At 40.5% G+C, this 15,420-nt stretch overlaps 2 protein-coding genes across 3 annotated transcripts in view; one reads left to right on the forward strand and one right to left on the reverse strand.

Annotated features, from left to right (window-relative positions):
* Positions 1-15,420, forward strand: part of MID1 (midline 1 (Opitz/BBB syndrome)) — a 225,943-nt gene that overhangs the window by 193,765 nt on the left and 16,758 nt on the right. For both annotated transcript variants that reach the window (XM_006835640.1, XM_006835641.1), the window contains one exon: positions 2,754-2,897. In XM_006835640.1, coding sequence (XP_006835703.1) covers positions 2,754-2,897 — 144 coding nt within the window. The remainder of the gene's footprint in view (positions 1-2,753; positions 2,898-15,420) is intronic.
* On the reverse strand, positions 8,407-8,931 carry LOC102816942 (guanine nucleotide-binding protein G(I)/G(S)/G(O) subunit gamma-5-like). The gene has a single exon (XM_006835639.1). The coding sequence runs from the start codon at positions 8,852-8,854 to the stop codon at positions 8,648-8,650; it is 207 nt and encodes a 68-aa protein (XP_006835702.1). The 5' UTR covers positions 8,855-8,931; the 3' UTR covers positions 8,407-8,647.

The raw sequence follows: 15,420 nt of genomic DNA on the forward strand, positions 1-15,420 counted from the left end.
GCCTATTTTGAAGATAGGGTTTCTGCATATTTCATTAAATATTGCCATGCAGAAAGGACAAACTCTTTCTTCAATCATTGGTGGAGATGTGATTTAGTGAACTGTTTTAATGATGGGTGAACAAGGATTTCTTCAGTGAGCTGTGCAAAGGTGAGCCCACACCCGCAGGGACCACACAGACAAGAATGAGCGCATTTTATGATGCAGCTGGGCCTCCCCTGTGGAGAGCACTTCCTGATGGCAGAGCGGGTTCCACCACAGCATGCTCAATCTTGCATGTAGATACCCTCAGGAGACAGATCCAGAAAGACATATTCCAGAAAGAGTGATTTAAGGGTATGTTAAAAAACAAACAAACAAAAACAAGTTACCACTGAGTCAAGTCCAACTCATGTGTGTCAACTCATTAGGGGTTTTCAGTGGCTGATTTTTTGGAAGTCAATCACCAGGCCGTTTTTTACAATGTACCTCTGGGTGCACTTGAACCTCCGACCTTTTGGTAACAGTTGAGCCCCACTCAAGGACTCTCAGGGTTATGTTGTTGTTGTCAAGTTTCATAGCCACCCTGTAGAGGGTTTCAGACGAGTAACCAGTGGGTTTGAACTGCCAACCTTACGATTAGCAATCCAGGGCTTATCCTACAGCGCCATACCAGGGACTCCCAGGGTTATGTTGTTAAGTGCGGCCAAGTAGGTTCTGACTCATAGTGACACTGTATAGGGTTTCCAAGGAGTAGCTGGTGAATCTGAACCATCAACTTTGCAGTCCAGTGCTTATCCTACGGTGCCATACCAGGACACCAGGACACCAGGGATATGTTTGTTGTTGCTGTTGTGAAGTGTCATTGGTTCCTGCTCATAGTTACCCTGTATAGGTGGGTTTAAACTGTCAACCTTTTGGTTCCCAGTCTAGTGCAAAGCCTATAGCGCCACACCAGGATATCCTTCTGTTTAAATGCAGAACATTCTGTTTAAATAGAGCCCTTCTGTTTAAATGCAGAACTTAACACATTTTTAATGCAGAACCTGCCACACTGTAGGGACACAATAATGTTCATAGAATTTGATCCCTAATAGACAACGCTAGCCTACTTAGTTCCATATGCCAGGCTTTAAAGTTATTTGCTGCTTTTGATACTTGTCCTGGATATAGCTTCCTGTGTCAAACCAAAGAGTATAAAAATAGTCCATTTTAAGGTTATAACTTTCATAAATTTAACTTTCTCTTTCAATTAGTTTTTAGACTCATCAATTCTGATCAAAGTTTAGAATAGGAGAGACCTCTATAATTGTGTAAGCAAAGTTTGGTACTAGTTTGAATAGAGAGATACATTTCTCCCTTTGTAGTTACGTACTGGTAGAAGAATGAAACTAAAGACTCTATATCAGGAGTTGGCAAACCTTTTTTGTATTGGACCACATGGAAAATATTTTAGGCTTTGTAGGCCATTTGACTATAACTACTTAACTGTGTTACTGCAAAAAAGCAGCAATAGACAATATGTAAACAAATGAGCATGACCATGTTCTAATAAAACTTTATTTAAAAAATCAGGCAGTGGGCCAGATTTGACCCACAGGCCATAGCTTGCCAATCCCTACTCTAAAATATTATAGCCAATCAAAAGCATTCCTTGCCTGGTCTTTTTCTTTCCCATAAATTCATCTCATAAAACCAGCCACTGAAGTCAATCCAATAGAAGTCATTTTAAAAATAATGATTTTGGTAGGATTTAGATTTTTCTCTGTTCCAGAATGTGTTAAAGAAAGAAAACAGCAACCTTCTCCAGGGACAAAGTTAACCAAATGTCAAGCAATCATGTTTTCCTTGGGGAGGAAAATATACTTCTTAGATATCATTGATGGTTAATCACATTTTTCTTAATTGAAATAACACCTTAAGTGGAGAACTAAGAAGAAACCAGGGCTGCACTAACAATTTTTTTTTCCTATTACACATCAGAACATCTAATGAAAGAAAGATTTCAAGCAATTATTTGATTCATTCGCTATGAGACAACAAAACATCAGTATTTTTTCCAGTTGCGTCCCTAAATTTTAAAAATCTGACATCATGTAGATCAGGAGTTGGCAAACTTTAGCCCACAGGTCAAATTCAACCCTCAGACTACTTTTTTAAAAAATATTTTATTGTAAATTATGTGATAGTTTACATGGGAGAACATTAGTTTTACAGTCATCCTATCGTATATCGTTTCACTGCCATGGTTACAATCCCCTCCATGCACCATCAACCAACCAAAGGGTATACCCTACAAGCCTGCCTCCCGGTCATCAGCACACCCTCAGACAATTTTTGTAAATAAAGTTTTATGGGGACCCAACCATGTGCATTGGTGTATACATTGTCTACACCTGCTCTCATGCTATGAGAGCAGAGTTGAGTAGTTGCAACAAAGACTCTATGCTGCAAAGTCTAAAGTATTTACTCTGTGACCCTTGATTGAAAAAGTTTGCTAACCCCCAATGTAGATGAATCCATGGTGTGTTTAAATTTTGTTTCACATGTCTCTCCATCATGAACTTCCTAAGCTTCTGGTAAGAACAAAGCGAAGTCCATACTGGCTGACTCTAACCACATTGCCTGTTAAAAGTCAAAGAGATGATCAGCAGACCAGATATTGTCTGGATTAGTATCACTATCACTGGGACAGTAGTTCTGATGACTATAGTTAGAAAGGCCTGTTTTGACTATCCAACATCTTGAACTGATGAACATTTTTGACCTCACAGCTCCCAACCCTCCCACAATTCGAGAAGAGCTCTGCACAGCTTCCTATGACACCATCACTGTCCACTGGACCTCTGATGATGAGTTCAGCGTGGTCTCCTATGAGCTCCAGTATACCATCTTCACCGGACAAGCCAACGTTGTTAGTGAGTATCGTAAGACCTCTAGTTCTCTGTTTAGTGGCAGTTTTCAGAAAGATTGCATTCTTGAATGTAAACATCAAGGAAAGACAAGGAAGGAAAGAGGATCCAATATTTATTGCTTTTGTTGTCTTTTTAGCGTAGTGGTTACGAATTGGGCTGCGAACTGCAAAGTCAGCAGTTCGAAACTACCAGCTGCTCCACGGGAGAAAGATGAGGCTTTCTGCTCCCGTAAAGATTTACAGCCTCGGAAACCCTGTACAGGGTCGCTATGAGTTGAAACCGACTCCACGGCACCTAACAACAACAATATACTAATAAAAAGAACCTTGGTATGGTATGATTTGGGGGTATGAATTGGGCTGGTAACCTTAGGGTTAGCAATTCAAATCTACTAGCCACCTCCTAGGAGAAAGATGAGAATTTATAGCCTCAGAAACCCTATACGGGTTCGCTATGAATCAGAAGTGACCCAACGACACACAATAACAACAGCCACCATGCTAGTAAAACATTCATGAAAAGCAATGACCTCTGGGAAACCACACAGATAAATCTCACAAGCCTGTTGTTAAAGGAAAGAAACAAAAGCCTAGCAGCAGTATGCGTCTGTTTACAAAGGACTCAAAAACTTAGTGACACATTCATAGCTGTTAAAATGGTTTTTGAAAACACAGGCAGTGCTTACCTCCAGGATGGGAGGGAAGTGGTGACATTAAGAAGAAATACTAGGGGGCTTCAAAATTTCGTGGAAAAATTTCCATGATCTTTTCATTCCATTTTTCCACAAACTTTTTGAAACTCCTTCATACTTGGGTGCTCTAGGGTGGGTTAATGACAATTTCTGGATGAGAATGATATGTTTTAGTCATTATGCCATACATTTCGTTTTATCTACTTTTCTGTGAGTGTGTTATTTCACAATTAAAAACAAAAATATTTAGTAAAATAAAGAGCCAAAGAATTCCAGAGGAAAAGCAAGGATCATCAATAGACGAGTTAATAGTTAACCCTTCCCAAATCCAAATCCACAGCTGTAGAGTTGATTCCAACTCGTAATAACCCTACAAATAGAACTGACCCATGGGATAGGCAAGGCTGTAATCTTGGAAACCACTCTCATCTGTCATTTTGCCATTCTGTGATGGCTTGTGTCTTGCTGTGATCCTGAAAGTGTGCCTCTGGTACTTTAAATACCAGCAGGGTCATCCATGGTGGTCAAGTTTAAACTGATCTTTCAGACGACGACCGACTAGGAAGAAGGAGACACAGACTACTTCCGAATATTTAGACACCGAAAACCTTATGACTAGCAGTGGAACACTGTCAGCACCAGATTACTGAATTTTGAAACATGATGAAGAGCACCAGAATATTGCCAGATATAGTGCCAGAAGATGAACCCCTCAGGTTGGAAGTCACTCAAAATACGACTGGGGAAGAGCTACCTTCTCAAAATAGAATTGACAGTGACAATGCGAGTGGAGTAAAACTTTCAGGGCCTTCATTTGCTGATGGGGTACAACTCAAAATGAGAAATAGCTGCAAACATCCATAATCAGGACATGGAATGTACGAAGTATGAATCTGGGAAAACTGGAAGTTGTCAAAAAGGAACTGGACCACATAAACATGGATATCCTAGGCATTAGTTAGCAGAAATGGACTGGTATTGGCCATTCTGAATCTGACAACCACATGGTTTACTATGTCAGGAATGGCAAATTGAAGAGGAATGGTGTCATATTCATCATCAAAAAGAACATTTCAAGATATATCTGGAAGTGCAACACTGTCTGCAATAGGATAATACCTATATGCCTACAAAGAAGACCAGTTAATACCGCTATTAAATTTATTCACCAACCACGAAAGCCAGTGATAATGAAATTGAAGAATTCTACCAACTTCGTCAGTCTGAAATTGATGAAACATGTAATCTAGATGTATTGATAATTACTGGTGATTTGAATGCAAAGGATGGGAACAAAGAGGAAGGATCACTCGTTGGCAAATATGACCTTGATGATAGAAATGATGTGGAGATCACATGATAGAATTTTGCAGGACCAAAAACATTATTCATTGCAATATTTGTAAACAACATTAAAGACACTATACACATGGACCTCACCAGACGAAGCATACAGAAATCGAGCTGACGATATCTGTGGAAAAAGACAGTGAAAAAAACTCCATTATCATCAGTCAAAACAACGCCAAGGGCAGACCATGGAACAAATCATCGATTGCTTATACGCAAGTTCAGACTGAAGCTGAAGAAAATCAAAACAAGCCAATGAGAGCCAAAATATGACCTTGAACATATTCACCCTGAATTTAGAGATCATCTCAAGAACAGATTTGATGAATTAGATACTAATAAACGAAGACCAGAAGAGTTGTGGGATGACATCATGGATATTATACAGGAAGAAAGCTTACTGAAAGCAAAGAGGATTGAAAAATGATTACTGTTGAAGATCAAAGACCACAGCCTTTGGTGTGGATTGCACCTCAATGTAAAGAAAACAAAAATCCTCACCACTGGACCATTAAGTAACATCCATATAAATTGGGAAAAGATTGAAGTTATCCAAGACTTCATTTTGCTCAGATCAACCGTCAACACTTATGGAAGCAGCAGTCAAGAAATCACATGACGCATTGCATTAGGTCAATTTGTTTCACAAGACCTCTTCAAAGTGTTGGAGGACCAAGATGTCAATGTTCAAGAGCAAACATGTAAGTTTGAGGAATAAGGTGTGCCTGACCCAAGCCATGGTATTTTTTCTATAATCTCATATGCATGTGAAAGTTGGACAAGGAATAAAGAAGACCGTAGAAGAACTGATGCATTTGAGTTGTGGTACTGGAGGAGAATATTAAAAGTACCATGGGTCGCCAAAAGAACAAACAAATCTGTATTGGAAGAAGTACAGCTCCTTAGAAACTAGAATGGTGAGCCTTTGCCTCTCATACTTCAGACATATTATCAGGAGGGACCAGTCCCTGGTGAAAGACATCATGCTTGGTAAAGTGGAGAGTCAGCAAAAAAGAGGAAGACTCCCCCTGCCCCCCAAAGGAGTTGGATTGGCCCAGTAGCAGCATAGTGGACTTAAGCGTAGCAATGATTGTAAGGTTGGCACAGGACTGGGCAGTGTTTCCTTCTGTTGCGCTTAAGGTCGCTGTGAGTTGAAACTGACTGGACAGCACCTCACAACAACAACCTTGGCGAGAGCAGAGCAGCTGGTTGGTTCAAAACACCAACCTTTAAGTTAGCAACCAAGCGCTGTAACCACCATGCACCAGGGCTCCTAACTGACCTCTAGCTGATAAAAATCCCACGTCTTAACTGAAACACAGAAGCATCAGAGACAATTTCATGACTATTAATAGCAGCAGCAGCTGGCCATAAAGATGATTTCTGAAGAAGTACTCCCCACACCACGGGGTTGTTTCAGTTGAGTTGAGCAAATCACACAGGACCAGAAGAAACAGCCTTTCATGGAAGCTTATTGAAATTTCTTTAGCCAAGAAAGATATACTATGTAAAAGTATAAAGCAGCAGTCACTGGCAACAAAGAGATGTTTTGAGTAAATCCATAGCAACTGAATGTGCTTTGATTTTATAAACCTTTACTCTCTTAGCTATTCTATACTTTCCTACCAGTACACACAGCTCCAATTGCTGTGAAGTCCATTCAAACGCATGGCGAGGTCATGTGTGGCAGAGTAGAACTGTGCTCCAAAGGGTTTTCAATAACGGAGTTTTTTGGAAGTAAATCGCCAGGCCTTTCTTCTGAAGTACCTCTGGGGGGATTCAAATCGCTGCATGCATTAACCATTTGGGCTTCCATGGTATATATAATTCTTAGGCACGTGATGCTTACAAGTGAAATTTTATTTCGAATTAATTAGCAAGGCAGAAAAATGGCTGTTCCTAAGTGAAAATGTACTTTTGTTTTTTTAACTGATTTTAGTTGATACTTAGCTTATTTCTAATATTTTGCTATTATAAACCTTGAAGAGCTCTCCTTCCTTATGTGGGGAATTATATCTGTCCCATAACGCCTTGAGGTAGAATTGCTAGGTCAGATATCATTTGTGTTTTAAATTTTGGTTGGCATTGCCAAATTGCCCTTTGGAGAGGTTAAATATGACTTTAAATATGATTTTCTAGCTGTATGAGTTTATATTTCCCTGCTCTTTGATGCATATACTATGATGAAGTAAAATATTTTATTATCAATATAAAAGAAAATATCTTACTATTAATAATCAAACCTTATTAACAAATAAAAACACTTTAAGAAACTATCCTTTGAAGGAAAGTGGAGGATGGAATTTAGAAGGCTACACCGAGAACTTCAGTGGTTTATAGTTTATTTTTGGCATACATTGTCTGTTTCATTAAGTTCCTGGCAATATCTTCAGAGGGGATACTAAGAATCCAAAATGGAGACTTTCCATAAGTTTCTTGACTGCTAGTGACCCGACCACTAAAAAGTGAAAGCAACACCTTTACACCAGACAGGCGGTATTCCAGATGCTCCTGGCGCGTGAGAGGCAGGTACTTATTAAAGGTGCATGCTAGCGCCACTGTAGCCACCCATGATGCGTCGATACATAGACTAAGAATTTAATGTGGACTGGTGTGGTGCTGTAGGATAAGCACTGGACCCCAAGGTCAATTTGAACTGCAAGGTTAGCAGTTCAACCTCACGAGCCGTTCCTTGGCACCCTATACTGGGTCACTGTGAGTCAGAACCGACTCCAAGGCACTTAACAACAAAAGCTTGTATATAATCAAACCTTGATTATACTTCACTAGAAAGCCAACATAGGAAGTACTACTTTCTATGTTAATTCATTAATGCAGTAGTATATAGTCACCCCCTAACAAAGGCGATCATGTCCCCCAGGGGACACTTGGAAATGTCAGAAGAAATTTTGTTGTCACAGCTGGGTCAGGTGTGCTACTGGCATCTAGTGGGTAGAGGCCAGGGTGTGTCTAATCATCCCACAATGCACAGGCTGCCACCACCTCCTCATGTCAGCAAAGAATGATCGGGTGCAGAATGTCATTAGAAACCCAACTTAAAGCAAGGCAAGCAAATAGCGCGCACCTGATTACATTCGAAATAGCTAGACCATAATGTAGAACACTAACCCACAAGCCACTATACTATAAAACTTGTTGTTCTAAAGTGCCATCCCAGTCATAGAGACCTTATGCACAACAGAACCAAACACTGCCCAGTCCTTTGCCAACCTCACAGTTGTTGCGACACTTACTGCTGCTGCTACTGTACAAATCTATCTTGTTGGGGAGTCTTTCTCTTTTTCCCTGACTCTCTACTTTAGCAAGCATGATGTCTTTCTCCAGGGATTGGCCCCTCCTGATAATATGTCCACGGCATGAGAGGCAAAGTCTCACCATGCTGGCTTCTAAGGAGCATTCTGGCTGTACTTCTTCCAACACAGATTTGTTTGTGTTTTTTTTTTTTTTTTTTTTAATACTAAGTCTTTTATGATATGCAGATGCCAGTGTATATAAAAGTTACCCTTGTGAAATAGAAATTCATGAAAATTCAGAGAGGTAGATGTTAAGGATTGACAAAAGTAGAAATTTGTATAGTATGGCACATGTGTTTAGAGATAAGTTTTTATACAGGCTTCAAAATTTAGCTCTCATTTGAATATTCACTGGTTCATGGAAAGTGGTTTAGGGAACCTTTGAAAGATTCGTCTTACTACAAAAATGAACATACTTTCTGGGGTCTAAAGGGATTTGTACTTGATGATACTCCAGTCAGCAAGGGGTCATGTTGAGCATTCTGCAGACAGAATTGTTTCAAATCAGCAGCTGCCTGGGAAACCTTCACACGGTTGAGTCCGGCCTCCAGCCGGAGCTGCTGAACCACTTTTTTCATAGCGGCGACGCTAGGAGAGCCAGACATGGCGAGCAACAAGGCTGGGCTCTCGTTCCCAGGTCTGTAGCTCCGCGGGTGAGTCGGCCGGGCCAGACAGCAGGGCAGCGCGCCTTGTTTGTTCTTTTGGAGACCCATGGTACTTTTAACAACCTCCTTCAATACCATAACTCAAATGTATCAATTCTTCAACGGTCTTTATTCGTTGCCCAACTTTCACATGCATATAAGATTATTGAAAATACCACGGCTTGGATCAGGCTCACCTTAGTCCTCAAACTGCATCTTTGCTCTAGAATACTTTAAAGAAGTCTTGTGCAGCAAATTTGCCTAATGCAATACATTGTTTAATTTCATGACTGCTGCTTCCATAAGTGTTGATGGTTGATCTGGGAAAAATGAACTCTTTGACAACTTCAATCTTTCCTCCATTTATATGGATGTTGTTTATTGGCCCAGTGGTGAGGATGTTTTGTTTTCTTTACACTGAGGGGCAACCCATACTAAAGGTTGTGGTCTTTGATTTTCATCAGTATTTTTAAGTTCTCTTCACTTCCAGCTAGCAAAGTTGTATCATCTGCATATCGCAGGTTGTTACTGAGTCTTCCTCCAATTCTGATACCACATTTTTCTTTATACGCTCCGACTTCTCAAATATTTGTTCACATATACATTGAATAGATATGGTGAAAGACTACAACCCTGGCACACACCTTTTCAAATATTGAATCGTTCTGTGTTCCCTTGTTCTATTTGAACAACAACCTCTTGGTCTATGTGCAGGTTCCTCATAAGCACAATTAAGTGTTTCAGAATAGTCATTCTCCGCAATGTTGTCCATAGCTTGTCATGATCCACAGAACTGAAAGCCTTTACATAGTCAGTAAAACACAGGTAAGCATCTCTCTGGTATTCTCTGATTTCAGCCAAGATCCATCTGACATCAGCAATGATATCCATCATTCCACATAATTTTCTGAATCCAGCTAGAACCTTTGGCAGTACCCTGTCAATGTACTGTTGCAGCCATTTTTTAATCATCTTTAGCAAATTTTACTTGAATGTGATATTAATGATATTGTCTGATGATGTCTGCATTCCATTGAGTCACTTCTCTTTGGAACGGGCCATAGGTTAGTGAGTGCCTCCAGTGCCACATCAGTTTGTTGAAGGATTTCTATTTGTATTCCATCAATTCCAAGAGCCTTGTTCTTTACCAATACCTTCAGTGTAGTGTACCTTGGAATTCTTCCTTCAGTATCATTGGCTCTTGATTATATACTACCTCCTGAAATGGTTAAACATTGACCATTTCTTTTTGGTACATTGACTGTGTATATTCCTCTGTCTTCTTTTGATACTTTCTGCATCATTCAATATCTTGCCCAGAGACTCCTTCAATGTTGCAAGTCGAAGCTTGAATTTTTTCTTCAGTTCCCACAGCTTGAGAAATGCTGAGCATGTTCTTCCCTTTTGGTTTTCTAACTCCAGATCTTAGCACATTTCATTATAATATTTGACTTTGTCTTCTCAAACTGCCCATTGAAATTTTCTGTCCAGTTCTTTTACATCTTCATTTCTTCCATTTGCTTTAGCATCTCTACACTGGAGAGCAAGTTTCAGAGTCTCTTGTGGAATTCATTTTGTTTTTTCCTTCTTTCTTGTCTTCTTAATGATCTTTTGTTTTCTTCCTTTGTATGATGTTCTTCATGTCATACCATGACTCTTCTGGTCTTTGGTCGTTAGTGTCTAATTCATCAAATCTATTCTTGAGATGATCTCTAAACTCAGGTGGGATATGTTCAAGGTCATATTTGGCTTCTTGTGGACTTGTTTTAATTTTCTTCAGCTTCAGCCTGAACTTGCATATGAGCAATTGATGATCTGTTCCACAATCTGCCCTAGCCTTGTTTTGACTGATGATATGGAGCTTTTCCACTGTCTCTTCCCACAGATGTAGTCAATTTGATTTCTGTGTGTTCCATCTGGTGAGGTCCATGTGTATTGTCATCTTTTATTTTGTTTTAAAGAGGTATTTGCAATGAAGAAGTCATTGGTCTTGCAAAAGTCTATCATGCGATCTCCAGTATCATTTCTAATGTGCTCCCAATTCCTTAACCTTCCTATTATTCATGCCCTTTGCAATGCCACTCTATGTGCCCTTCCACTTGGACTCTGGGCTCGACCAGGGGACTTGCTCTGGACAATGGCATGATAGCGAACATGCCATAATATGTCATAGATAGAAGGCTGAAAAGTGCAATTGGATTGGCCATTCCACTTTCACCTCCACAGTTACCAGGAGAACATGCTGAGCTAGTCTCCAGGAGGCTGAGGGAGGCCAGTGGCCTCAGTTACACTCGTCATCAACCCAATTGTGAATGAGTTTACTCAAGACCATCAGGACTCCTAGCTGACCCCCAGCTAACTCCAGATGAACTCATAATAAACATGTTGTTGTTGTTGTTGTTACGTACGTGGAGTCGGCTCTGACTCATAGTGACACTGCATAGGGTTTCCGAGGCTGTAAATCTTTATGGGAGCAGAAAGTCTAATCTTTCTCCTGTGGAACAGCTGGTAGTTTCGAATTGCTGACGGTGAGATTAGCAGCCGGATTCGTAACCACTACAGTACCAGAGTACTTGCTGGTAATATGCTACTTGGAGGCCAGGATGGCCAAACTTTGTCTCTCATATTTCGGAAATTTTGTCAGGAGAGACCAGTCACTGGAGAGGGATATCATGTTTGGTAGGGTGGAGGGTCAGAGAAAAAGAAGAAGACCCCCAGTGAGATGGATTGGCCAAGTGGCAGCATCAATGGGCTCAAGTGTGGCAACAACTGTGAGGTTGGCCCATGATTGAGCAGTGTTTTGTTCTGTTGTGCATAGGGTCACTATGAGTTGGTACCAACTCAATGACACCTAACAACAACAATGCTACTTAGGTTCTGTGGCTGTTGGTTATGTAGCAAAAAACAATTAATCCAGGGCTCATCAGCCCAGACCAAGGCTATATGTATGAACTCTCCAAATGTTCATGATAATGTGATTCAAGGAATTTTAGGAGAGACATACCATCTGTGATAGACACACCTTAAAGTGGCCTCCATGATCTCCACCTCCTGATACCTATAACTTTGCCTGCTCCTTTCCAGGACCTGTGACTTGCTGCTAACCTCTAGAAAAGGACACAGGTGATAGTATATCACACCTATGATTATTACATTCTATGGCCATGCTGAAGGGGGGGTTTGCAGATGTAACTAATGGCTCTAATCAGTTGCCTTTGAGTTATCAAAAGGGAGATTATTTTGCATGGGTCTGACCTAATCAAGCAAGCCCTTAGAGGATTTAAAGATGAGAGACTTGAGGCTGCAGACACACTCTGTTGCTGCCTTTGAAAAAGCAAGCTGCTACCAATTCCAGAACCACAATAAAATATACATTCTGCCAATAAACTGAAGAAACTTGGAACTGGATTCTTCCCTAGCTGAGCCTCTAGTTGAGCCAACACCTTGATTGACTGTTGTTTTGAGCCACTAAGTTTGGATAAATTTGTTACACAGCAATAGAACATGAATATGTCATATTTTCAGGATCAAACAAAAATGATCTCAGAGAAATGTACCATTGCTCACATGAGCCAAGAGCCACCCTTTAGAGACAAAATGACTCCAAATGTTTTCTTTGTGTAGTTACACTATTCAGTCATCAACAGATGCTGATTCTTTTAGTCTTCTGTGTGTTTTCAGAGAACCATCTTTAGGTGGTTTTGAATCGGACACAATGCTTATTGAACCCAGGACTCTTACAACAAATCATGGTTCTCAATACTCTCACTATTCTCATATCTCAAATTCTCTGGGAATTTCTGACAATTTTTTAACTCAATACCACAACTTCACTCCATCCCAGAAGTGAACGGAAGATATCTAGTGTTTGAAATTTAGGGTTTTCCCATTGGCTTAACTGTGACTGACTATACTTTCATGCTGTTGGTGTGGAAAACTACAACAAAACAAGAGACACCCATGGAATAGATGCAAAAAGGCCACACCTAGAGCAATTCAGGTAAAGCAAACCAACTGAGCACAGTGAACTCATGGCTCTTTGTTGGATGATTCTAGAAAAGGCTTTCTGTTGCTGGTAACCAGTTACTAAAAGAAACAAAATGCAAGTAGCTTAAAGACACTGATGGACCTGCCCTATTTATCCCTCAGGTGCCAAAAAGACCTGTTTTCCCAGGAAGGGTGGAAACTGTGAAACTGCGGTGTGGGCACATGGTGGCGGTGGTGAATGGGTGGGTGGAAGTGGTTCATATGAGGTTGTTAGACTTGGGATTTAGTTGTTTCTTTAATGTCCATTAAACCAATATAGTGATGTCTTGATACTTATGATGAATGAAAGAGCACATTCTAAGAAAAGACTAACATTTCAAATTATTTGTCGGGGGGAGGGAGGAGTAAACATTATATATATTTATAATGACTCAGGGAGATTTGGATTTATATCCTAATTTTGGGACTCCCTCGTAGTGGTTATGAATCAGACTGTGAACTACAAGGTCAGCAGTTCAAAACTACCAGCTGCTCCATAGGAGAAAGATGAGGCTTTCTGCTCCCGTAAAGATTTACAGCCTCGGTAACCCTGTTCAGGGTCGCTATGGGTCGGAACCGACTTGACGGCACTTAACAACAACAACAGCTCTGTAATCTTAAGCAAATCATTTCACCTCCTTTGAATCTGCAAACAGGGAGAATGTTTTACCTGAGATGACCAAGAGAATGACAATAAAAGCTTAACACTGTGCTTCCCCAGTGGTGGTGGTTGTTGTTGTGTGCCATTGAGTCGGTTTCGATCTATAGCGACCCTGTAGATTGTTTAGATGGTGAGCTTGAACCACCGATCTTACGGTTCAAACCGACTTTGTAGAACAGCGTGTTAACTCACAGCACCATACCACGACTCCTCTACAGTGGTAGTGCATAGGTAATCAAAGTTATTATTCCCGTAAAAAGATAGACTCTGCTTACTTGCTGTTACCTTTTAAAAGAAAGACTGATTGTTTACTGGCATAATGATAAATATTCACCATGTAATTTGTCAGGAGTATTTACACGGTGGTATTTCACATGGTTTTCCTGTGGAAAGTCTCCCTTTAAGGCTGTAAATCCATCCATCTTATGATTTGCAGGGCAAGAGGGGGATGTCCTCTCCAGATGTTACATTGAATGACAAGATCTAACTATAATGCTCTACCCTGTATAGAGTTTCTGAGGAGCGACTGGTGGGTTTGAACCACCAACGTTTCAGCTCAAACGGACCTTGCAGTCAAGTGCATTATCCTGAAGTATCACACCAGGACTCCCACTCCAAGCTAGAAGAGCCAATAAAAGCAAACAAATAAAAAACTTGGCCATAGCGCCTTATAGCTGCGAGTCTAGTATTCTCCTTAGTTGCCTAGTACTGCTCTAACAAAATATGCCCCATGTGGGTGGCTTTAAAGAATAGAAATGTATTAGCTCATAGTTCTGAAAGTTACAAATCTAAAGCAGGGTCTCAACTGTGTTGCTTCCTTTTCTGGACTGCTCTCATAGTATCTGATATATGACAGGTCCTCACATAGTATCTTTCTCCCCACTCAGAAGGTTTAGGACCCTCCCTACTTTGGTAAACCTTTATTTTGTTGTTGTTGTTGTTAGGTGCCGTTGAGTTGGTACCATGCCATAATGACCTGACACACAACTGAACGAAACACTGCCTGGTTCGGTACCAGCCTCAGAGTCATTGCTACAATTGAGCCCATTGCTGAGTCCACTGTGCCAATCCATCTCATTAGAGGTCTTCCTCTTTTTCGCTGACCATTCACTTTACCAACTATGATGACCCTCTCCAGGGACTGGTACCTCCTGATAACATGTCCAAAGTCTGACCATCCTGGCTTCTAAGGAGCTCTCTGGCTGTACTTCTTCCAACACAGATAGGTTTGTTCTTTGGGAGGTCCATGGTATTTTTAATATTCTCTTCCAACACCATAACTCAAATGCTTCAATTCCTCTGCGGTGTTTCTTATTCATTGTCTAATTTCCACATGCATATGAGATGTCCTCATTAACATAACAAAAGAAACCCCTTATTTCCAAATGAGTTCAGGTCCACAGGTCCAGGCTTAGGGCATCAACATCTGTTGGAGGATACAGTTCAGTCTATAACACTAGATCATGGCTCCTTTACTTGTCATAATAACCTAGTTTATTGCCTTCAATAATAGGCTTTCATGAAGCAAAATTAGATAACATCTGTAGAGTTTTTTAAGCTTATAAAAAAGCTATTTCCAAATGCATAAGGAGCTCCGGTAGCGTAATGGTTACAAATCAGGCTGCGAACCTCAAGGTCAGTAATTCGAAACTACCAGCTATCCTGCAGGAGAAAGATGAGGCTTTCTGCTCCTGTAAAGATTTACAGCCTCGGAAACCCTATGCAGCGTCCCTATGAGTCAGAACCAACTCCACGGCACATAACCACCACCACCAATCAAATGCATACATTCAAAAGCAAATTTTTATTTTTATTAATTTTGTTGTTAAATGCTGTCCAG

The sequence above is a fragment of the Chrysochloris asiatica genome, unplaced genomic scaffold (assembly GCF_000296735.1).
Source record: "Chrysochloris asiatica unplaced genomic scaffold, ChrAsi1.0 scaffold00018, whole genome shotgun sequence".
Taxonomy (NCBI): Eukaryota; Metazoa; Chordata; class Mammalia; order Afrosoricida; family Chrysochloridae; genus Chrysochloris; species Chrysochloris asiatica.

Coding starts and splice junctions, on each gene's coding strand:
- LOC102816942 (XM_006835639.1), bottom strand. CDS start 8,854: ATGTCTGGCTCTCCTAGCGTCGCCGCTATGAAAAAAGTGGTTCAGCAG.